This window comes from Lepus europaeus, chromosome X, assembly GCF_033115175.1.
Source record: "Lepus europaeus isolate LE1 chromosome X, mLepTim1.pri, whole genome shotgun sequence".
Taxonomy (NCBI): Eukaryota; Metazoa; Chordata; class Mammalia; order Lagomorpha; family Leporidae; genus Lepus; species Lepus europaeus.
The window spans coordinates 4,527,464-4,553,235 of NC_084850.1; the positions used below are offsets into that span (position 1 = coordinate 4,527,464).

The 25,772-nt window shown below is 40.7% G+C and overlaps 1 protein-coding gene across 3 annotated transcripts in view; it reads left to right on the forward strand.

Moving 5' to 3' along the window:
- The window catches only part of TMEM185A (transmembrane protein 185A), a 44,042-nt gene extending 18,314 nt beyond the window's left edge, over positions 1-25,728 (forward strand). Inside the window, exons 2-7 of one of the 3 annotated variants that reach the window (XM_062184017.1) lie at positions 6,850-7,026; positions 9,280-9,487; positions 15,285-15,368; positions 21,544-21,720; positions 22,299-22,458; positions 24,045-24,133. In XM_062184017.1, coding sequence (XP_062040001.1) covers positions 6,850-7,026; positions 9,280-9,487; positions 15,285-15,368; positions 21,544-21,720; positions 22,299-22,451 — 799 coding nt within the window. In that variant the 3' untranslated portion in view covers positions 22,452-22,458; positions 24,045-24,133. Of the gene's footprint in view, positions 1-6,849; positions 7,027-9,279; positions 9,488-15,284; positions 15,369-21,543; positions 21,721-22,298; positions 22,459-24,044 lie in introns of all 3 variants that reach the window. The other 2 variants (XM_062184015.1, XM_062184016.1) reach the window with 2 other exon arrangements.
- Positions 25,729-25,772: the final 44 nt, after the last annotated feature.

Sequence of the window (25,772 nt, forward strand, 5' to 3'; positions counted from 1 at the left end):
TCAGTGAAATAACCCAGACACAGAAAGACAAATAATTCATGTTCTCCCTTATATGTGGGAGCTAAAATTAAAAAAAAAAAGCTAAAAAAGAAGAAAAGCCCACATGTATCAGTTTTGCTAAAAAGTATAGTTTTAGAAACTGGGAAAGGCCAATAGTAGATTCTCCCTTAGAGTACCCAGAGGGAGTAGGGCCCTGCTCATATCTTTATTTTAGCCCATTGAGACTCATTTTGGACCAGTGGCCTCCAAAGAATAAATGTGTGTTGTTTTAAGATACTACAATTGTGTTAATTTATTATGGCAACGTTAGGAAATGAATACATGTAAGATGTAAATCTTAATAGTATTGAATTTACTAATCTATGAACATTGTATATCTCTCCATTTATTTGGATAGTGAATTTTTCCTGTCAGTTATTATGGATTGAATGTTTGTGTTTCCTCAAAATTCATTTGTTGAAACCTAATCCCTAAAGTGTTAGAATTTGGAGGTGGGACCTTTGGGGAGATGATTGTGTCATGAGTGTGGGCCCCTCATAATTAAGATTAGTACCTTAAAAGAAGAGGTCAGAGAGCCATATGAGGCTCACTGTTTTTATACCATGTGAGGATACAGTAAGAAGTCAGCTGTCTGCATCTTCACCAGAACCTGACCATGATGGCACTCTGATCTCATACTTCCAGCCTCTTGATCTGTGAGAAATAAGTTCCTATTGTCTATAAATCACCCCATCCGTGGCATTTTGTTATTGCAGCCTGAATGGTGTAAGGCTACAGTGGTAGACTTCAATGTACAAATCTTACACACATTTTATCATATTTTCCCAAGCCTCATATTCTTGTATAAATGATAGTTCTCATATAAACTTTTGTTTTTAGAACAATTTTAGACTTATAGGAGGGGTACTGTGTAATTTTTTTTCCTATTTCTATTTCCAGTGTGTCATTGCTACTATATGCAGTATTTTCTTTTAATTTTAGAATAGTTTTAGATTTATAATAGGGTTGTGGTATAGTTTCTTTTTTTTTTCCAATTTCCATTTCCAGTGTGTTACTACTGTATAGAAATGCAGTATTTTTGGCACATTTACCTGTGTCCTACAATTTTGTTATATTCACTTATTAGATTTAGTAGTGTTTTTGTAGATTCCCCAGCATTTTCTACATAGACAATGATGACTTTGAATAAAGACAAGTTTACTCCTTTGTTTCAAATTTGTGTGACTTTTATTACTTTTTCTTTTACTGTTTTGTGGCTCTGTCCTCTAGTGCAATGTTAAATAGGTGTGTTGAAGTAGATATACTTGCCTTGTTTCCTCTCTTGGGGAGAAAGTAGTTAGTCTTTCACTATCAAACATTATAAGTTTTGCATAGATGCCCTTCTATTTCTAATTTCTTTACAGTGTTTATCTTGAATAGGTAGTGTATTATGCCAGATGCTTTTTTCTGCCAACTGTTAAGGTTTTTTTTTTTTTAATTTTTCAGTCTACTAATACAGTGAAGCATAGTAACTGATTTTCAGATACTAAGCCAGGTTGTAGTCATCCTTAAACTCCAGTTGATCATAATGTATTATCCTTTTTATACATTACTGGATTTGGTTAGCTAATTTTTTTCATCTATGTCATTAAGGTTATTGGTTTATAGTTTTCTTTTTTGATCAGATTTTGGTATCAGTATAGTACTGGCCTCATTTGAAAAAAAAAAAAAAAAAGGCTGGTGCTGTGGTGCAGTGGGTTAACGCCCTGGCCTGAAACACCAGCATTCTATATGGGCGCTGGTTCAAGACCTGGCTGCTCTACTTCTGATCCAGCTCTGGGCTGGGAAAGCAGTACAAGATGGACAAAGTCCTTGGGCCCCTGCACCCGCGTGGGAGACCTAGAGGAAGCTCCTGGCTCCTGGCTTTGGATTGGTGCAGCTCCGGCTGTTGTGGCAAATTGTGGAGTGAACCAGCAGATGGAAGACCTCTCTTTCTCTATCTCTTCTCTCTGTGTGTAACTCATACTTTCAAATAAATAAATAAATAAATAAATCTAAAAAAAAGTGTTCACTCCCTATTCTTTGTCTTCCAGAGTTTGTGAACAATTGATGCTATTTCTTCCTTAAATGTAAAATGAATTTTGCCATGGCCTGGTATTTTCTGTGGAAAGGATTTTAACTAGAATTTTAGTTTCCATAATAGATACATGGATATGAGAGTGCCTATTTCTTCCTATGTGAACTTTGATATTTTCTTTCTTTCAAGAAAGTTATTGGCATAAAGTTGTTCATAATATATTTTTAGCTCTTATGCCTCAAATGTAGGACTTGTAGTGATAATCCTCACTTTCATCCTTTTTAAAAAAAAAAAACTTTCTTTTCATATACTTGAAAGGCAGAGTGACAGAGAGAAAGACACAGAGAGGGTGAGACATTGTCCATCTGCTAGTTCACTCCCCAAATGTCCACAACAGTGAGAGCTGGGCCAGGCTGAAGCCAGGAGCTCAAAACTGCATCTGGTCTCCCATGTGGGAGGTAGGGTCCCAAGAATTTGAGTCATCATGTGCTGCCTCCCAGCATGTGTTAGCAGGAAGCTGGGTCACAAGCTAAGTTACCAGGACTTGAACCAGCACTCTAGGAGGTGCAGTTATGCAAAGTTGCAGCTTAACCTACTGTGCTCAATGTCTACCTCATCATTTTCATTCCTGATATGGATAATTTATGTCAACTGTTTTTTTTTTCTGATCACTCTGGCTATAGATTTATCATTTTAATATATTTTCAGGGAACTAGCTTTTGCTCTCATGAGTTTTTCTCTCATATCTTTCTACTGTTATTTCATAGATTTTTGTGTTTATATGTATTTCCTTTGTTTTATTTACTTTTAAAAAATATCCTCTTTCTAGGTACTTAAGCTGAAATCTTAGATTGTTGATTTGAAATCTTCTCTTTTACAAGCACTTGATGATATTCATTTATTAAGTGCTGTTTTAGCTGTGTTTCACAAAATTTTGGTAGGTTGCATTTTTACTTTTAGTCCAAAATATTTTTAAACTTTCCTTATTTTTTTAACCTATGGATTATTTTAAAGTGTGGCATTTAATTTTCAAATATTTCTGGATATCATTTTGATATTGATTTCTAATTTGATTCCAGTGTGTTTAGATATTTAATTTATGTGATTGTAATCATTTTAAAGTTAGTCGTCCTTATTTTATGACCCATAATCGAGCCTGCCTTGGTGAATGTTCCATGTGAACTATGAAAGAACTGGCATTCTGCTGGTGTTGGGAAGAACTTTTTTATCAATTAGATCAGCCTTGTTGATAGTGTTGTTACAGTCTTGTATTCCCTTAGTAATTGTGTTTGTACATTCTGTCAGTTACTGAGTAAGGAGTATTCATTTCCATTTATAATTGTGAGTTTTTATATTTCTTCTTTAATGGCTTTATATATATTTAAAAGCTTTATTATAAAGTACATAAATATTTAAAATTATTCCATCCTCTGACAAATTGTCCCTTTTGTAATTATGAATTGCCTCTATTCTGTCCCTAGTAATATTGCTTATTCAAAAATACACTGTGATTTATATTGTGGTAATCACAATGACCCCTGAAACATAGCCAGGCCCTGAACACTTGAACTTGTGAATATATCATATGACATAGCAAAGGGGAACATACAGATGTAGTTAAGGTTACAGTGTTAATTTCTATTGTTACTGTGATATATTACCAAAAATTCACTGACTTAAAACTACATAAACTTTATTCATGGTTTTTGTTTGTTTTAGGTTAGAAATATGAGTACAACATGGCTCAGTTGGGTCTTCTTCTTAGAGTTTCACAAGGTTGAAATGAAAATGTTAGTGATATATTCCTTTCTGGAGGCTCGGGATTCCAGGCTCATGTGGGCTGTTGTCAGAATTTAGATCCTTGGTGTTGTAGGGATAAGATTTCCATTTCCTTACTTGCTTTTAGCTGCAAGTCATTGTTAGCTTCTAGAGGCCACCTATATTCCTGGGATTTCTGAATTTCTCCATCTTCCAAGCCAGCAATGTCAGCTCAAGTCCTGATGTTTGGAATATCTCTGATGTCCCCTTCTACCTCATCTCTCCTATTTCAAACCATCTCTTTGAATTACTCTTTGGCCTACCTGTTCTTTTTAAAGGCTCATACAGTTACATTGGGTCCAACAGGATAATCTAGGATAATCTACCTATTTTAGGATTAGCTGATAAGTAACCTAAATTCCATCTGCAAAGTCACTTCACATTAGCACCTAGATTAGCATTTTTTAAAGATTTATTTATTTATTTGAAAGAGTTAACACAGAGAGAGGAGATGAAGAGAGAGAGAGAGAGTCTTCTATCCTCTGGTTCACTCCCCAATTGGCCGCAAAGGCTGGAGCTGAGCCGATCTGAAGCCAGAGCCAGGAGCTTCTTCTGAGTCTCTTACGTGGGTGCAGGGGCCCAAGGAGTCGGGCCATTTTCTACTGCTTTCCCAGGCCATAGCAGAGAGCTGGATCAGTAGAGGAGCAGCCGGGTCTCGAACCAGTGCCCATATGGGATGCTGGCACTTCAGGCCAAGGCGTTAACCCACTGCGCCACAACGCCGGCCCTAAATTAGCATTTAATTGTACAGAAATCAGGAAACATGTTTAGAATTTTGCCTAATATAGCTATGCATTTCAAAATATGGAAACTAGCCTAGCTTATCAAGGTAGATTAAATTTAATCACATGAACACTTGAAAGCACAGAACTTTCTCTGGAAACAAGAGAGATATGGCAGAATACATCAGAAAAAAATGAATCACAAGAAGGGTTCAATATGCTGTTGCTAGCTTTAAAATGTGGAGGCCTCTAATATCTAAGGGTGGCTCCCAGCTGACAGCCAGGAAAGAAACAGGGACTTTAGTCCTATAACCACTGTGAACAACCTAATGAACTTGGAAGTAGCTTCTATCCAGTCTCCCAATAAGAGCTCTACCAGCAGACATTGGAATTGGCCTTGTGAGTCTCTGAGCAGAGAAAGCAAACAAGCCCATTGACCTTTTGTCATGCAGCACTGTGAGATAATAAATCTGTTTTGTTTTAAGCATCTAAATTTGTGGTAAATTGTTATAACCACAATAGAAGACTAAAACATATTAATATAGTCACTCCAGCTCTTTCTGTTAGTAGGGTTTTTTAAGGGGGAGTATAACTTTTTCATTCCCATTTCTTTTTTTTTATTTTTTGACAGGCAGAGTGGACAGTGAGAGAGAGAGACAGAGAAAGGTCTTCCTTTTCCGTTGGTTCACCCTCCAATGGCTGCCGCAGTTGGCGCGCTGCGGCCGGCGCACCACGCTGATCCGATGGCAAGAGCCAGGTGCTTATCCTGGTCTCCCATGGAGTGCAGGGCCCAAGGACTTGGGCCATCCTCCACTGCACTCCCTGGCCACAGCAGAGAGCTGGCCTGGAAGAGGGGCAACCGGGACAGAATCCGGCACCCCGACCGGGACTAGAACCCGGTGTGCCGGTGCCGCTGGGCGGAGGATTAGCCTGTTGAGCCACGGCACCGGCCCCATCCCATTTCTTTTAATCTGTTACTTTACAGATAGGTTGAGTTGCTCATAGAGAGCATACAACTGCCTTTCTTATTTAGCTGATCTGACCATCTTTGTCTTTAAATTGTTACTTAGACCATTTACATTTAATGTAATTAATGACAAGGTTTGTTTGTTTTTAAGATTTATGTACTTATTTGAAAGAATTAGATGGGGAGAGGTAGAGAGGGAGGTCTTCCATCTGTAGATTCATTCCCCAAGTGTCTGCAACAGCCAGGACAGAGCCAGGCCAAAGCCAGGAGCCCCATCTGGGTCTCCAACATGGGTGACAAGGGCCCAAGCACTTGGGCCATCCTTCACCACCTTTCCCAGACTGCCAGCAGGGAATCAGATCAAAAGTGGAGCAGCCAGGACAGAAACCAGTGCCCAAATGGGATGCCAGCTTTGCAAGTGTTGGCTATACTCACTAAGCCTCAGTGCTGGCCTTAAGGGTTGGTTTTTAACTACATCCTTGTTGCAGCCTGCAAACTACCTTATTTCCTTTGTTTCCTCCCTCCCTCCCTGTTCTTCACGACCTATCATCCAGTGTATGCAAACTGTTATTTCACATATTTTGTCCATTCTTTCTTTGAGTGAGGAAGATAAACTCTATTGGTATGTTAGTGGTGGAAGTAGAAGTCCTCAACTCTGTTGGTGTGTTATTGCTGGAAGTGGAAGTCCTCAATAAAATTTCTGATTAATATTTCAAGGACATCCTCTACAGCAATTCCTTTTTATATGAATTATGAAAGTACGTGTGTGTATATTTCAGTCATGGAAAATATAATACATATATTAAAATGTATATAACTTATGAACATGGTAAATGGTTGCCTTTAAAAACAAAACTTTAACCCAGTAATCAGTTAGTGACAGTACTTGACCATATCCTGAACATATACAACCTTTTCCAGTCTCCATGTGTTGATATAGCTAGTTTCCATTCTCTTCTGCCTGGAATGCTTCCTCATCTCACCAGGGTTGTCACCTTTCTGCTTCACAGTGCCTTAGATTCCACAGCTCTTCCTGGCTCCCGTCACGCCCTGCCCTGCCCTGGAAAATGGGGAACTTTCTTTAGTCACCTTTATGTTTCTCTTACCTCCAGCACTGTAAGAATATATGTAATACATTAAACTATTCAGTAAATGATTGTTGAATTAGTGACTACTTTTATGTATTGAAAAATATTGAAAAAAATTATGTACTGAAAAATCTCCACATTTCAGTATCACATGTTTATCAAAATACATCCTATTTAATCATTTTACTTTTCTCCTAGTAAATTCCTCATCTATGCCTGCCTGCTGCTGTTTTCTGTACTGCTGGCCCTTCGTCTGGATGGCATTATTCAGTGGAGTTACTGGGCTGTCTTTGCTCCAATATGGCTGTGGAAGTTAATGGTCATTGTTGGAGCCTCAGTTGGAACTGGAGTCTGGGCACGAAATCCTCAATATCGGTAATATTGCCTTACAGAATTTTTCAATATCTATCCCGAGGGAAGAAGTTCTTAGTTTTTCTCACTTGTGATAAAGAGCATTTCCTTTTCTACCTGTCTGGTTTTATAAGAACTGTAATACAGGCAAACTGAGATTCTTTCTATGTTTTTAGAAATTATGTGCTTTGATACATATTTTCTTAGAAAAACAATGTTGTTTTGGGTGATTAAATACCTATGCAGCCCACAAATCTCTGTAATCCAAACTGTTATGTCATACTAGACTACAAAGCATAAAACCAGCCTATGTTCAGAAGGCATTCATAATTCTAGCTTTGATTATCAAGGATCTGTGTTTTCCTACTTCAGATTTGGAACTGGGGCTGCCATTTTCCCCATCTCCTAGTCCTGGGATTCTTAAGAGGGTGGAGCTGGTAGCTTGGCCAGGAGACTCTGAGTTCCTGGGATAGACAGGAGAAGAGGACAATTTGAGGACCAGATGCTAAGAAGCCTGTGGAGGCAGGGAAGATAGGGTACAGACTTGTGTCACTGGACCCTGTCTTTCAGAGACTAAAACTTACAAGGAAAAGAGGAGGCTGAGGAATAGGGGCTATGCTAAACCTCATCAGGAAGATGGGGACTGAAGGAATACCCAGTAGGGAGGAAAAGAGGGAGCTATGAGATATAGGAAAACTGTAGAGGTTGAGTCCATCTCAGCTTTTAAAATTCTTAGTTACTGACTTAAACATAGGTTCAGATTTAGATTATGTAAATTACATGTCACATACATTTTGAAAAACTTTAAAAGAGCTACTCACAAGTAACCTTCATTTGCCGTGGCTGTTCATGTAACTATTTTAAAGTTTTTAGATTCTTTTTGAAAGCTTGTTACCTGTGTAGCCACACATCTTTTCTCTTTTATAAGATGTTTTCAAATATCTGATGTTTGTTCTGCAAAGAATGAAAAAATAACATTTTCAGTTTCACTAGTTATATTTGAACTGTCTTCTGTTAGTTTAAGATCAGGCAAGGCAAAGAATTGGTGGTTAAAATATAGGCATGGTTGTTCTAGTGTTAACATTAACCAATGGAATGCTTTGGGTCCCACAGTAATAACTGTGACCTCATTTTCTCTGTGTCCTAAGCTCAGGTATATTTATCCCCAACAACATAATGTGTATCATAGTTGTTCATCTGTATTTTGAATAAACATTATAGACCTTTCAGATGCTTCATATTTTCCTGATAAGTGGCCCTGTCATGTTTCAATGTTAATTTATTAATTTATGCATGATGCTTTAACAGCTAATTAAATTGATATTTTTTCTGAGAACAATTTTAATTCCTTTGTTCTTATTTCTTTTTCATCTGCAGGTGCTAATTCATCCTAATGGAATAGAAAGGGGGAAACAAGACATTCACACTTTTTATTTACATTCTAAAATAGTACCTAATATAGCCCATACTTGTTCATAAAGCTGGGTATTTTTAAAGTGTTATATGAAATATGATTTATATGATTTTTTTATTTATTGAGAGATTAGGATCATGAGCATTAAGAGATATTTGTCAGTTTTTAATAATAGAAGCAATCAGTTTAAATAACTTTGAAAGTAATTCTTGGAAATTGATATAAAGTTATGAACAAAAGTGTTTATGCCAGGGAAATAGTGAGTATTACTTCTGAGAATATCTGTGAACTGTTAAAATATTAAAATCTTTTTTGGTTATCATGTTAATTCCTTGTCCTGTAGTTGTTCTTTAATATTTGAAAGATTGCCTATTAATTAGGTTTGAGGCAGGCATTTGGCCTAGCCTTCTAAATGCACACATCTCATACTGGGTGCCTGGGTTTGCTACCCGGCTCCAGCTGCTGACTCTAGCTTCCTCGTGATGCAGACCCTAGGAGATACAATGATGGCTCGAGTGACTGTGTTCCTTATACTCACATGGGAAATGTGGATTGCGTTCCTGGCTCATGGATTTGGCCCAGGCCAACTCCAGCTATTGTGAAGTTAATCAGTATACATGAGCACTTGCACTCAAGCTCATACTCATGCTGTCTCTCTCTCTCTCTCTCTCTCTCTCAAATAATTTTTAAAAGGTTAGATTTAAGTTGATTTGTTAGCTTTCTACCTCATGTCTGTTTAGTTTTTTGTCAGATTTACAAAGAAAATTCAAAGTGTAAACATAAGCTGGTATTCACTTTACTTGTTTATAATGGAGATTCTGAACTGAGGGTGATGTTCTTGTTCATCTTTTGTCCTTTTTTAGAGCAGAAGGAGAAACATGTGTGGAGTTTAAAGCCATGTTAATTGCAGTGGGCATCCACTTGCTCCTGTTGATGTTTGAAGTTCTGGTCTGTGACAGGATCGAGAGAGGAAGCCATTTCTGGCTTCTGGTCTTCATGCCGCTGTTCTTTGTTTCCCCGGTGTCTGTTGCAGCTTGTGTATGGGGCTTTCGACATGACAGGTCACTGGAGGTGAGAATTCATTATTTAAAAGTAAAATCTTCGGGTCAGTTGTTCTAATGTCAATTTCTTGTCCTTTGGTAGGAAGAGACCGATCATTAACTCTAGAACATGGCATATAAAGGGAACTAAAATCAATGTAAATATTAATTTCTCTTTCTTGACTTAGAATGGTAGCTTGCCCCTTAGACCATCAGCTTTCTCTCTGCTTCCCATCTTTCTCATCCCACCTGCATTGCTCAGACATCTCCAGAGAAATATAAATAATAATATAGATAGAGAAACAAATTTAAAGAGATGGATTTTAGGGGCTGGCTCACATGATTCTGGGAGATGGCAAGTGTGAATTCTGTAGGACAAATAGCCAGGCTGGAGACTCGACAGGAATTGATGCTGTAGTCCTGAGGCTGAATTTCTTCCTTTCCAAGAAACTCTGGTCTTTGTTCTGGTCTTTGTTCAGGCCTTCAACTGATTGAACAAGGCACTCCACATTGTTGAGGACAGTCTTCTTTATTTGAAGTAAATAGTTTCACTGCAACCCCTAGCTTAGTGTTTTAAGAAATTGTAGCCCAGCCAAGTTGACAGATAATATTAACCGTCTCACTACCTCAGACCCCACAATCTAGCACCTTCACTGTTTTCTGGTTGGCTTATCCTGCTTTGCCCATATGTATATTTATTTACTCAGCTAACACTGATCAAAGATTCACTTTTTGCCAGGCCCTTTTTGCCTATGCCTATAAGATACTGGTACTAGCAGCACTAATACTAGTAATGAAATAATTGTGCATAACATTTTTTAAGCACTTACTAAGTGCCAGGCACTGTACTAGACACTTGACATATGCTACTATCTTATTAGTTACAACATCTCTGTTAGGTAGGTCGAGTTGTTTTCCAGAGAGGGTGAGTAAGTAAGGGGCAGAGCTAGAATTCCGTTTCTGTTGGCCTGTCTACAAAATCCCGGGAACTTAGCTGCACAGAAACTAAAAGCCATGTACTAATGGGATGTGGGGAGAACTAGAGGATCTCAGTAGCACCCTACCTTTTCCACAGTTTTGCTTTCCAAGGTTTCAGTTGTCTATGGTCAACTATGGTCTGAAAATACAGAATGATAAAATAAGATATATTGAAAGTCAGCGACACAACACAGTAGATTGTTATAATCATTCCACTTTACTATTGGTTGTTGTTCATCTCTTACTGTGCCTAATTTATAAATTGAACTTTACCATGGGTATGTATGTATAGGAAAAAAAGAAACATGGTGTACATAGGGTTCAGTATCATCCATGGTTTCAGGCATCTCCTGGAAGTCTTAACATACTCCCTGAGTAGTGGAGGACAACTGTATATTCTTAGTTTCTTCTGAGCTATGCACATAAGAGTGAGGGGAAAGACTATGGTTGTGTTGGAAAGGAACATAGGAGCCAGAAGATGGGTCTGGCATGTGATCCTTGATGCCGGATATAGATTTAATGAAAAGAAATCTATAAGAGAGGGAGCCTAATGGAACCAAGCCCTATGGCACCCATAACACCAGGAAGGGTTTGATCTTGAACAAGGGAATGATTTTTGACTTGTACTAGTAGAAGGACCATAGCATGGGTGTGGCTAGTAGGTAAGGATAGACTTTAGGTAGAAGGAGTAGACCAAGGAGTTTACCGGCTGATGGCTGGTCCACTCTTACCCTCCCTATAGTTCCCTGAAGTCTTTAACAATCCATCCACTTCTCTTCCGTACTGCCGTTCCCTGGCTGCATGCTTGCGACTGCAGAAGGAAGTCCTGTGACCTGTAGACTGAACCACCATACCATTATGGTCTCCAACTTCAGTCAGATCATGTTTTATCAACCGTCCGTAGTACCTGGCACCCACCAGGGGGTGGATTGGTTTGGGTGTGAGTAGTAGGAAAAATTTCTTTTTATGAATAAAGCACAGATATACCTTATAGTAAATTCTATACAAAATATCTGTGGCGTTAAAATGTCATGGTGGGGGTTCCACTAGGAAACAAATGTCTAACAAGGATTGTGGGGCAGGGGTTTAGTAATGACAACAAAGTTGATAAGCACTGAGGTAGCTCTTGGATGTGCCTATGCTAACCCTTAAGCACCATCTGAATATGGTGCCCATATTCTCCAGGGGCCATTTGTAGCCTCTGCCACTTTTTAAGACCTCTCTGTTCTCCACCTTCTCTCCTGTCTTCCCTCCAGAGAAAGGCCATTCACACTTGTACTACAGACCCTGTTCTATCTTAATATTTGTTCCTGAACTTGGCCAGGCTTTCTCTAGTTAATTTGTTATCTCTCATCTAAAACATCCATAAAGCTATTCATAAACTAGCTCTGGAAAGAGTGCTAGTCCATCTTCACTTCCTTACTCCTTGCTTCTCAGTCTTTGCTCAGCTCCTGCTTTCCCCAAAACCTGGAATGAGCACCCATGGCCAAGTGCAGTGGGCCTCTTTCAGTCCTCATCTTTTCAGACCATTTTCCACTTAAGAAATCCTGACTCTGTTAGGTATTTCTTGACATGAGAGACACTGCCCTCAGCTCTGGCCACATCTGTCTTTATCTCCTTTGCTCAGTTCTTCTTTTACCTACTGCTTTTAAGTTGTCATTTCTTTGGAATCGTATCTTGGGCATTTTATCTTCTCACTATACATACGTAGGCTTTCAGAAAGTTCATGGGAAAATGGAAGTAAATGATAACGCACATTTCCATGAGATTTTTGAAGTTCTCTCATACTTACTCTGAACCATAATGTTGACATTCCTGTTTGCCCTGTTACTTATGTGCTGTGGCTTCCTGAAGTCCTCTTTCTGACCTCATATTTCTGCTCCAGACTCCTTATCCAGCTTTACCCCAATATCTTCCCTCTGTTGGGTAAAGGCAGCATTCCACCTAGACATCTACATGTTTCTACTTTATGCCTCTGTTATTATGCATGCTTTTTTAATTACCTGAGCAAATGAAGTAAAACTAACTTTTGAAAATCTTTATAAAAGCTTACATTAAACAAAACCACAGAAATTAAAATATTCAAGCTAGTACCTGTTTGGTTCAGCATTTCTCCATGCATAAGGGAAGTGTGCCATTGGCATTTTGTATAGGAAACTTTTTTTTGCATGGGATTGTCCCATGTGTTGTAAGACACTTATCCCTGACTCTCACCCTCTAAATACTAGTGGAGATACTGTCCTTCCAATCCTATGAGACATCCAAAAGCACTTTTGCCCATATCCTATCCCCCTTCTCCAACGTGGTGAATAACATTGTCCCCACTGAGAAGCACTGATAGTTATCTAAAGACTGTTGGACAGTAGGTGAGAAGAAAATTTAAGAAATGTGTAAAAATGTAGAACTTTGGTTTTTGAACGCAAAAGTGTGTCCCAGGTATAGAACTGCATGGGACATCAGTTGCTACAAGTATGTCTTTCATGTATTCACTCTCTTGGCATTCCCACCCTGAGAAGAAACAGGATTCCAGGAGGTGAGCTCTTGGCTCTGATAGCACAGAAAGAGGAGTGCCTATGCTGGTGAGGGTGGATAGGGGTAGGCTTCTGTGGAAATGTGGAGGATAAGTCAGGATCTGCTGGGGAGCCCTAGCACTAGATGGAACTGGGTGGTAGTTTTCAGGCACACTAAGGCACAGAGGAAGGAGAAACCTGTTAGCTAAGTGGACTAAATGTAGTTCAATTGTGGCTAGAACAAAGGCAGAAAGGATGGAAGTGTGCGAGTTGAGGGAAAGAGAGCTTCTACAAAGGGGTTCTGATGAATAGGGACACCTTAGTGAATTCCTTGGGCACAAAAGGATAATGTACACTTTGAGGAAATCAGTGATACCTGACATTTGTGAGATATCATACCAACTACTAGATGGAAATAGCTTACAGGTTTATTGTTGAGTCACATATTTCTTTCAATGACATTGTATCTTTAAAAAGGTGGATTTGTAGCATTGGATGTAAATAAAGCTAGCACTGTGTCAGAATCCAAATAAAGAACAGGTAATGGGAGTGGAAGTACCTTTTTTAATTCCAAGGTTTGGAGAACGTGTACTGACAGGCACACACATCTCAGTATGAAATAGTGGTGGGTTTCTGAAAATGAAATTTTTAAAATAATATTTTTCTTGCAATTTATGTGAATTATTTCTTTCAATGACTACTTAGGACAGAAATGCTAAGGTTAGATCTATTTACTTAAACCCAGTGGTATTGGTAGATATTTCTTTTGGCCTGGAGGTCTATGGAAGAATTAAGAGTCACTAAATGCTTGTGAACTGAAAACTTTTGGCAGACTCCAGACCCAAACACATATTTTCATTTTGTAGGATAGATGAAGACTACCACAATGAAGAGCAGCCTGAAGGGCCTTTGGGAGCAGGGGACCATCAAGACTGGAGGCAGGGAGGCAATAGTTGCCTGGCTATGGAGTAGTGTAAAGATTAGTGATGCAGAATTTTTCTTGAGGTAGTCACTATTTGGATTCAGGAGAAATTTAGCTGACAGAGTAGACAGGCTTTGGTGACTGAACACAAGAGTGTGGTCAGAAGAATAGAGGGTACTTCCCAGGTATATGCTTTGGACATTTAAATTTCTGTAGTCCCTTCCAGTGAGATAGGAAGGTGTAGGAAGGAGACAGAGTTCAAGATGCAAAGAATAGTGAATTCCACCGGGGACTGGCTTCAGTTAAGGTGTCCCTAGGAGAGCCAAGAGTGACATGTGCACAGCAGGGTCTGGTACATAGCAGGAGGGCTGGGTCAGAGAAGATGAGAAACAACCTCTAAGAAGTAAAGCAAGCCAGGAATGTGGCTGAAATTTTTGTATCCCACCCTCAGGGTGGAATGAGTGAGTGAATGTGTGTGTGTATACATTTCCCTAGTGGTGACAGTAGACTAAGTTCAAGGCTCTGGGGAGCAACCCTATTTAAAGAGAGGGAAGGACCTACAGAAGGAATTGTCAGACACTTGTAAGACACAAAGACTACAAGGTGAGCTCCTAGAAGGCCAGAAAATAAGGTTTGAGAGGGAAATAGTGACTAGTCAACAATATGAGATGCTGCAAAGGCACCCACGAGGATATGAATTGAAATATTATGCTGCATCCCAGTTATCAAGTGATCCTGGTGAAAGCAGTTTCCTGGTGGTGCCTTAGGTAACCATTACAGTTCGCAAAGCTTGGCTGCAGCAGAGAGAGAGAGAGCCAAGGCTAAGGGGTGCTAGATCATCAAAGGGGTGGATTTCTTTGGTTTGGGAGTTGTTCCTATCTTTAATCAGAAGGAGTTGTTATTTTTGTGCTGCTGCTAGAAAGAATCAGTGGAGTAAATAAAGTTAAAGATGCAACAAAGAATCAATAATGATGACTTGATGTAACAGGGTCCCCAAGAAACCCAAAAGGAAGGGGTGGGATGTTAGACCAAACCCTGGGTACAAGAAGAAGGAAGCACAAGGAAGGTTATGAAGAAAAGTGAGCAATAGTAATGGCAGAAGGAAGACTGTGGGCCCTATTGCAGATGGCCTTTGTTCCTGGTGCTCCTGAAAATGAGGTCATGCTCTGAGCAAGTAGTGATCAAGCCTCGAGCCACAGAGGGTAAGGCCACCACCGAGCAGACAGGTAAAGCCGAAAGCCATGCACGTTTCTCCTCAACGTAGTGCTGCTGCTCTGCTCTGGTACTGCAGTTCAGGATTTTCTAGTGTAACATAATAAAGCTTTTACTGTATTATAATTTACATTGACTTTTAGTGTGCTAACCAGGTAACTGTGGTATTGACTGTGACTTTAACTTATTCTTCTCTTAATTTGCAGTTAGAAATCCTGTGTTCTGTCAACATTCTTCAGTTCATATTCATTGCCTTGCGACTGGACAAGATCATCCACTGGCCCTGGCTTGTATGTAACTTCTTAAATCCTTAAATAAACTTTTCTTATTTTATTATAAAATAATTTGTATTCATTGTAGAAAACTTGTAAAAGATAGACAAGCATAGGTAAGACTGATCTATAATACAACCACCAGACAATAAACTGGTAGTATTTTCAAATTTTTCTATTGATTCATTTATTTGAACGGCAGAGTGAGAGAGAAGGGGAGAGAGAAAGAGAGAGAGAGAGATTGATTCCATTCCACTTTTCACTCTCCAAATGACTGCAATGGCTGGGGTTGTGCCAGGCTGAAGCCAGGAGCTCAGAGCTTCTTCTGAGGTCTACCATGTGGGTGCAGGGGCCCAAGCATTTCGGCCATCTTCTGTTGCTTTCCCAGGCTTATTAGCAGGGAGCTGGATCAGAAGTGGAGCAGCTGAGCCTTGAACTAGCACCTATTTGGGATGCTGGCATTGCAGGCAGCAGCTTAACCCGCTATGCCACAACACTGGCCCCAGTAGTATTTTTTATGTGCTTGTTATATACAAATAGTTGTGATCATACTATGTGTATAATTTCATGTCCTGATTTTTCATTTTGATGTTGCATCATAAACATTTGCCTATGTCAATAAAAGGTCTTTATGAACATGTCTTAAAGTTTAATTCATGCAAAATATTCTTAAAATACATTCCTTTATTTCTGAATATTTTGGTTATTTCCATTGTTTTGCAGTTTTAAATCATGCTGCATTGTATATTTTTGTGCACAAAAATATTTGCCTGATTATATGTTATTGCTTTCTTAGGAAACACAATAGAAATAATATTATTAGGCTAGAGGTTGGGAACTTCTTTTGAAATTCTTACAAAGCTGTAATCCATAAACTGTACTTTGGAAATTTATATTTACTAAATAGAAGTTAAAAAAAAAGTTATAAATGTAACTGCTATAATCTATAAGTTGTACCTATGAAATTTATATTTATTAAATAGAAGCTTTCTAAAAAAAAGAAATTCTTAAACAGCTTATGAAAAAAGAGAATTTAAAGTATGAGTATGAGTGTATTTTGGTGCTAAAAAGTATTTTTGTAAAAGATGTGTATTATGAAAAAATTATACATAAATTTCAAATAATTTTAGAATACTCTCAGTACTACATTTGGTTTTCCAAAAAGCTGTACTAGTTTAAACTCTTAGCAAGGATGGGTCTAAGTCATGCTTCTAAGCTGTGGCTGAGTTAGTGAGTATTTGGTTAAAATTGACAATGGATGGTTAAATGGATGGCTGGACAGAAGGCCAGATAGATAGATAAATGACAGGCTATGAAGTAGGCAGTGCCGTATTGTTTCATCTAGCAAATGCATAGAAAGAAGATTGTAACAAAGGCAGAAGACTTATACTGCCATTTCCTGTATAAAATATAATTTACCTTTTAAAAACCAGTGAACGTTATAGAAAAAAAGAAAAGAACATACTCACTTGGGGACAGGGAAGAAAATTAGGAAAAATAAGTACTCCAGAATTAAAGTGTAGGTGAGACTAATCACTTCTGCTGAAATTTTTTCATGAAACATTCATAATAAAAGACATTGTTTAGGTTCCCATCCAGTATCTTCAGGGTGCTATATCTGTTTCTGTTGTGACGTGGAGGAAACAAGGCCAGATAAGGCCAAATTTTTAGTATAAGGCACAATTGGGGGGAAATAGTTCAAGTGCTTTCTGCAAGTAAGTATAGGAATTTTTTCTACCCTTGATCCTGTTCGGATCTCAGTGGATGAAGCAATGTTATTTTGCAACAGACAGCAAGTGGGTCTGTTAAGGTCACTAACATTCCACCTCTGAAGGGAACTCCAATAAATTAGTCTCATGACAGATATGCATTACAAAAGGGAAAATAGGCTGTGCATAAACTCTACAGAAAATTCCACAATCAAAGCCAGCAAGCTAGTTAAGAGAATCTACGATCATATATCAACACAAATCCTCTGACCAATATTGAATCTGTTACACACTTTAAAATTTTTTTAAAAAGAGAAAAAAAAATTGTATCTACAAATTATATTGAATCTGTAAAAACTAAATAAAAATGTAAAAAGGAGAAAAAACCCTTAAAAAGAATTGTTTCTACACACTATATTGAATGTTAAAAACTAAAAAATTTAAAAAAGAAACAGAAAAAAAGTCATTAAAAAATAAAAGTGAAGTGAAAAACAATACAAGTAGAAGAAAACATAGGATAAAATTTTGGCAGCGTGTGTTTAGGTGAAGGATTCTTAAAAATGGCACAGATAATATGGTTCATAAAAGAAATTTATAAATTCAGACTCCCTCAAAATTAAGATGAAATAAACAAAAAGGCTATACAGGCTGGGAGAAAATATTTGCAAATTATGTATCAATGCATTGACTTGTATTCCAAACATATAAAGAACACTTAAAAACCTCAAAATAGGCCAGTGCCGTGGCTCACTTGGTTAGTCCTCTGCCTGTTGCTCCAGCATCCCATATGGGCACCAGGTTCTAGTCCCGGTTGCTCCTCTTCCAGTCCAGCTCTCTGCTGTGGCCTGGGAGGGCAGTGGAGGATGGCCCCGGTGCTTGAGCTCCTGCACCCACATGAGAGACCAGGAGGAAGCACCTGGCTCCTGGGTTTGGATCGGCACAGTGCCAGCCACAGCGGCCATTTCGGGAGTCAACCAATGAAAGGAAGACCTTTGTCTCTCTCACTGTCTATAACTCTGTCAAATAAATAAATTTAAAAAAAACCCTCAAAATAAGAAAACATACCTAATTTAAAAATTGGCAGAAAATTTAAGTAGACAATATACACAAGGATAAACACATAGCAGATAAGCACAAGAAACGATGCTCAATATCATTGTCCTTTAGGGAAAGCCCAACTAAAGGATGACATCCTGTATAACATTTACTGGAATGTACAGATGAAAACCATTGGAAATGCCAAGTGCTGGGGAAGGTGCAGAGGAACTGGTATACTTCCACATGGCTGGAGGGAAGGCAGACTTACAGGGACAGTGGGAGAGTTTGGCAACTTCTTCCACAGTTAAACCTGCACTTGCTTGAGTCCCAGCAGTCCCACTCCTGGCTTTATTTTTATCCTAGAGAAATGAAAATGTGCCACCTCATAAAAACCAGAACACAAGTTGTTGTACTGGGTTGTTGGTAAAAGCCTAGAGCTGGAAATCACCTTCAGTGGGTGGTAGGATAAAGACAGTGTGGTCTTCCAAGCAGTGGACTTCTGCTTAGTGAAGGGGAGAGACTGTGGATACACAAAGTGACTGGGATAAATCTCAAAGGATGATGCTGACAGAAGCCACTCTCTAAAGGTTACTTGCTGTATGAACATTTTTTACAAAGGCAAAGACATAGTAACAAAGAACAGATCTTATGCTTGCTAGAAGTTACAATGGGGTGATGGTGTGGCAGTGAAGGGACAGCACAAGTGATTTGTACTGGATAACTGATATCCTGGCTGTTGCTATGTGAATCTGTATATGTTAAAACTCATAGACTGTATGGGAAGAAAAAAGGATCAATTTTGCTACATGATAACTAGTAAAAGAAAAAGAGATAACTGAGAGGGCAGGGGCAGGAGGGAGGAAAGATGGCACATAGGAATCTGGCCAGGTGATACCCTAGGAGTTATCCTATAGGCTTGTGTGTAGGTGAGAAAAGGTCTTTTGGCCATGACAGCAATATCCTCAGAATGCACCTGATCATGGTGGTGGAGTCAGGGTAGCCTCACCTACCCAACATCAGTCTGCCAAGTTCACTGATAGGGTGGGGATTGAGAGACATTTTCCAGGGTCATGTTCCCAAATTTGTTGACTGAGTACTTCCAGCAGGTTGTGCAAGTATTGCCTGTGAAGAGAGTATGTCAGAGTGAGAGCTTATGTATGTGCATAGGAGTAACAACACTGCTGTGTTCTGTCTGGGAACTCTGAGGTCTGCAGAGCCTTTGTGAGTGACTGCATGAATATGAGATACCAAATAACTAGGAGTGAGACAGTGAGTGATTAAGGGAAGCAGTATGAATGTGTGAGGGGGTGAGTTAATGAGTAATTGGATGTGTCAATTGAGTGTGAGTTTCTGAATGAGTGAATGTGTGAACTCTGAATGAGAATGAGGTATGTGAGTGAATGAGTATGTGAGTGAGTGAGTGAATATGTGGGTGAATAAGTGAATGAATATGTAAGCAAATGTGAGAGTTCCTGAGTGAGAATTAGTGAATTTGTAACTTCCTGAATTAGTATGTAAATGAGTAAGTTTATGAGTGAATAATGAGGGAATGTGTGGGTAATGAAGTGAGTGTGTGAGTTGTGTGAGTGTGTATAAGCAAGTGTGTGAGTTAAATGTGAGGTGACTGTGATTGAGCACATGTTTGTGTGAGTGTGTGTGTGTGTGTGTGTGACTACATAACTGTGTGAATGGATGAATGTGTGAGTAACAGTGAGAGAATGTGTGGGGTACTTCCTGAGTGAATGCGTGAGTGAATGAGTATATGAGTGGGCGAGTGAGTAAGTGTGAATGAATTCTGTGTGTATGAGTAGGTTAGTTGAGTGAATAAGTGAATAAGTAACAGTAACTTTCTGAGTGTATGTGAGTATATTGAATGTGAGTCAGTTTGTGAGTGAATATGCAAATAAGTTTGAGTGAGGAAGTGTGAGAGTTGAGTAACTGAATGAGGAAGTGACTGTTTCACTGAATGAGTGAGTGAGGATGTGAATGAATGTGTAATTATGAGTAAGTGAGCAAGTGACTTGTGAGGATGTGTGAGTGTGTGACTGTAAGTGTATGAGTGACTGTGTGAGTGGATGATTGTATGATTTAGTCAATGGGAGTACACGTGTGAGTCCCTGAGTGTCTGAGAAAGTGTATGAGTGACTATGACCGAATGGCCCATTGAGTGAGAGAGCAAGATGTGAGTGTGTGAAAAAGTTAGTTCCTAAGTGTGGGACAAAGTTTGTGAATGCAAATGAGTGAATAAATGAATGTGTATGAAAGTGAGGTGTGAGTGAATGAATATGTGAGGGACAGACTGAAGTGTGAGTCTGATTATGAGTGACAGAGTGAGGTGTGACAGAGTAAAAGAGAGGTGAGTGACAGAATGAAGTGTGGGAAGCACTGAGGTATGAGTGAATGAGTAATAAGTGTGAGTATGTGAGTGACAGGTATAACTGCATAAGAGTGAAGTGTATGTGAGTGACAGAGTTAAGTGTGGGTGAGTGGCAGGTGTGACTGAATGGCAAACTGAGGTGTGAGCAAATGGAGTGAAAGTGAGGTATGTCACAGTGAGGTATGAGTTTTTCAGTAACACATGTATGAGCAAATGAGTCAAAGTGAGGTATGGGTGAGTGTGACAGTGAGGTGAGAGTGGGTGATAGGTGTGAATGAGTGACACAGTGAGGTGTAAGTGAATGAGTGACAGGTGTGAGTACCACAGTGAGGTGTGACTGAGTTTGTGAGTGACAGTGAGACATGAGTGACTCACTAAATGAGGTATGTGTGAGTGACAGTGTGAGTGTGTGACACAATGAGGTATGTGTGATTTTGATTGAGGTGGGGGAGACTGATAGATGTGAGTGAGTGACACATTTAGGTGTGAGCACCAGGTGAGAGTGATGGAGTGAGTCAGAGCGAGGTGTATGTGAGTGAAAGGGTGTGGTGTGACTGAGTGATGCAGGTGGGAATGAGACACAGAATGAGGTATGAAACTGATAGATTTGAGAGAGTGAGGTGAGTGATACATTGAAGTGTGAAACAGTGAGGTGCGAGTGAATGACACAATGTAGTGTGTGAGTTTGTGAGTGATGTGTGGAAGTGGGAGAGTGATACTGAGATGTGAGTGACACATTGAGATGCAAGTGACAGAGTAAGGTGAGAGTGAGTGGGAGTTGTGAGCGAGAGTCACAAAGTATGTGAAAGTGATAAGGTGAGGTGTGAGTGCAGTCCTAACAGAAAATAAGGACACTGAGATTGGATGCAAGGCTGGCACAGAAGGGCAAAGAGGGACTGGTGACAGGGTGTCCCTGAGACAGGTCCCATGGTGGATAAGTTTCTGTTCAAGGTCATCCTCGCAGCAGTCCTAGGCGGCAGGACTGTCCTAACTTGAGAGGAGCAGCAGGGTGAAAACAATGCCTACATCAAAAGCTCTAAATAGATGGCCTCTCTGCTCCTTCCTTCAGGTGGTGTGTGTCCCTTTGTGGATTCTCATGTCCTTTCTGTGCCTCGTGGTCCTCTATTACATCGTGTGGTCTGTCTTGTTCTTGCGCTCTATGGATGTGATTGCAGAGCAGCGAAGGACTCACATAACCATGGCATTGAGCTGGATGACCATTGTTGTGCCTCTCCTGACTTTTGAGGTAAGCTTCTACAGGAACCCTCCTCAACCTCGGAATGCTACTCTCCCTGCCACAATACCCTGCATGTCTAGAAAGGCTGCCTGCTACCTTGGAAATGGCAATGATCCCCTCTGGCAGAACAGGCTGAGAACACACTTCAGGAAAATGAGAAGCCCTTTCTCTCTTGTTGGAGAAGGGCAAATCTGGCAGTGGGATGTGTGCCTTGCTACTCAAGATGCATCTGTGTGTGTTGACTTTCTACTTTTCAAAAGAGAAGGTTTGGGTATCATATTTTCATGTTTTTGTCCTGTGGAGAATTCTAGAATAGGCACTGATGTCTCCTTAGGACAAACACCAGAAGGAATTTCCCCTAAAACTTGTGCTGAAACATCCGTAGTAGAAGGACTTTTGCTTGGTCCTGAGGAGAAATGTGAAGACTTGCTTCACTCTATCTCCAAAAGATAGGCAGCTTTCTGCAGGTCCTTGGGTGCAGACATTCCCCTGTGAGGCCTGATAGGCTGGGCAGCCTACTGAGGTCACTTGAGATGTTGTGTTTTCAGATGTTGTATCGATAGGACCTGGACTGTCTCGTTCTGTAGATTCTGCTGGTTCACAAGCTGGACGGCCACAACGCATTCTCGTGTATTCCAATATTTGTCCCACTGTGGCTCTCGCTGATCACTCTGATGGCAACCACATTTGGACAGAAAGGAGGAAACCACTGTATGTACTCAGCACTCCAGAGCCCTTGACTTGTGTGTGAGTGTGTTTGTGGTGGTGGTGGTGGTGGTGGTGGGGAGTCCCAATTTAGGCATGTGTGTGGGAAAGGGCTAAAGAAGGTCAAGGACCTTCCAAGCACAAGGCTTGCATGCTGTCCCCCTGGCTTTGTGCTGCCCTGCACTATGGCTGTCCTGCAGTGCATGCTACAGCCTGAGGCAGGACCCAACAAGACAAGCAGCTTCTCTGAGCTCCTGTAACACCTACTGCAAAATGGGGATCAAGATTTCTCCTTCCAGCACTCATGAGTATGGGATGAGAAATCCACATCTCCCATCAGAAAACATGAAATCATCCCCACCCCCAGTCCCTTTTTGTCTTTCTCCCTCCCCATGTCACTCCTGACATCACTGAGTCTTATCAGGTGTACCTTGCTGGCTCTCTTCCTTTCCAAAATGCATGTTGTGACAGTTTTTTAAAAAAAGATATATTTATTTATATAGAAAGAGTTACAGAGCAGGGGATAGGAGGCGGGATAGATCTTCTGTCCACTGATTCACTCCCCAGATGGCCACAACAGCCAGTGCTGGGCAAGGCCAAAACCAGGAGCCAGGAGCGTCATCAGGTCTCCCATGTGAGTGGCAGCGCCCCTGTTACTTGGGCCATCTTCTACTGATTTCCCAGGCCATTAGTAAGGATCTGGATCCAAAGTGGAGCAGCCAGGATATAAACCAGCACCGATATGGAATGCTGATGTTGCAGGTGGTGCCTTTACCTGCTGTGCTACAACACCGGCCCCATGGCACGCCATTTTGAATTTATCTGAGAGGAAGATCACTTTCTCATGAGGCTGTCAGCTCCACTGCATGTAACCCCAGAACACTGCTCTTCTGGAAGTCAATACGGGTAGGGGCAGTGCCGAGCCTGCAGCCCAGGCCATACTTGCTGCTTGTATCCTGGGAAAACTGGCACTGAGCTGATGGTCCTCTGGTACCCAGAGAGGGCACTAGGCACCAGGACTCCTGTTGTCCCCAGAGAGGGGAACAAGCCTCAGGAGGACCCATGGTATACAGAGAAGATAGTGGGCCTTGGAGATATACCTGTGAAGTGGCTCCATGAGCTCCAACTGCTTCCTGGCTTGGAGCAGTACATGCCTCATGTCCTCCTGGATGCCAAATGAGACATAAATCCTCTTGGAAGACATTCATTGTCATCCATGAGTTTATCTAGTGCAGAGTACGTGAGAGGCAGACAACAGAATCTATGCCCCACAGGCACTGGACACTCAACTAGGGTAGTGATTCTCAAACATGAGCACCCCCAGAGTCCCTGCAGGCCAGGCTAAGGGGATTTCTTGGCCTTGCCTCACCCCACAGTTTCTGATTTGGAAGTTGTGAACCTGAGGTGCTGTCACTACAGGACCAGAAATTCTACTTAGGGAACCCTGGAGCTATAGGTCATATGTACTTCTTCTCCATATTGGGCATTCAGGCCCTGGGCTGTCTTCATTTCTGAGGAATCTGGGTGAAGTAAAATTTGCAACAGGTGAGTGAAATTTATCATTCAGAAGAGAAAGCCCAAAAACCAGTGGAGTCTACCATGTGAAAAAGTACATTCTTGTTTTTCAGGGTGGTTTGGAATTCGCAAAGATTTCTGCCAATTTCTGCTAGAAATCTTCCCATTTCTGAGAGAATATGGAAACATTTCATATGACCTCCATCATGAAGACAATGAAGAAACAGAAGAAACCCCAGTTCCAGAACCCCCTAAAATTGCTCCTATGTTTCGAAAGAAGGCCAGAGTGGTTATTACCCAGAGCCCTGGAAAGTATGTCCTCCCCCCTCCCAAACTGAATATAGAAATGCCAGATTAAATGCCACTCTCAGGGACAGAGTGTAAGTGGACTGGGACGTACCCTCTCTCCACCTTTCTCTGCCTCTTGTTCACCCCCCAACTCAGACCCAGAACTGGAGCTGGGCCTCCAGGGAAGTCCATCTCATGCCTTGTTTGCATTCAGTGCCAATCAGCTACTCACCATGATGGGACGCGGACATGGCAGGGGACTGGGTCAGGTGTCCATGAGATGTGGATGCCAGGAAGAACATGAAAGGTGAGGCCAGCCTCACCCTGGTGGATACCAGAGGCACTTGCTGGGCTCCATCATCCCCACTGGGGCACAGCTACCTTAAATAGGCCCACAGAAGGAGAAGCTAATCTACATGGGAGTTTTCCAAAGTATTAAAATTCCCATCCAAAGTGTTTAAAAGTGTTTTCAACAGGGCCTGCCTGCACATGTAGCTCAGAGTTACCTGTTATGGGTGGTCAGTAGGAACTATAAGATGTCTTGGATGCACCATGTGATGTGTGTAGACACAGCACAGACATCCTTTTCCCTGTTCCTACTGTGGAGTAGTTTGCTCTGGGAGTATCCACAGCAGCTTTCAATGCCTTCATCGGTGAGCCCATTCCAGTGGAGTGACTCCATGCCTGTACAGTATTTATACAAATATTTTAGCTTTGTAATATACAGTGTCAGATCCTAGTTCTGTATAGTATATCCTGTTAAAGTATTTTTTTACAAGCTTGTGCTGGGGATGGACATGTTCTGCTGCAGAAGGAGAAGGTGGCAGCACTCCAGCGCTGCCCCAAGGGAATGCCACACCAGCAGGGGACATGCCATGGATACCCTGGAATTCCCCTGTGCACGTAGTCACTGCCTCTGCCAGAGCTGCTGCAAGGATCAAGAGATGGCCTGTGCTTCTCTAACATGTGATGAACACCAGCTAGCAAACCGCCCCCCTCCAAAGCATTACCTGAGGCAGGACACTCTGGAGCAGTGCAGAGTAGTAATGGCTATGGAGCGGGGTCTGTGTTCAGGTCCAGGGCTTTGTCTGCCAGCAACTATAGCACTTTAGAGCAGGCTCGAGGCTGTCATATGTGATCACAGTTTCTCTAGGCACTTCTAGTTCTAGCTCTGGATCCAGTCCTCCAAGTGGGCTATCCTTCTGCAAGAAAGCACATAGTTCACTTTTAAAGGAGGATGAGGAGTGTGGATATTCTCACCCTAAAGGAAATGTGGGATTTTAACATGGACAACTGCTAGATGGCCTATATCAGGCATAATTAAGCCCCACACATCCCTGAATCTGCCCCTGGAACTGGCCTTTTATGAATGGAGGAAAAAGGAGAACAGAATGGTGTAGTATTCCCTGCTCTGTGTAAAAATCAAAATAGCTGAATCCACTATTTTTGCTCCCCTTAGCTGTTCAATAAACAGTCTCCTCATTTTACAGGTGCATTGTATGTATCTTTTTTTTAACTTTTATTTAATGAATATAAATTTCCAAAGTACAGCT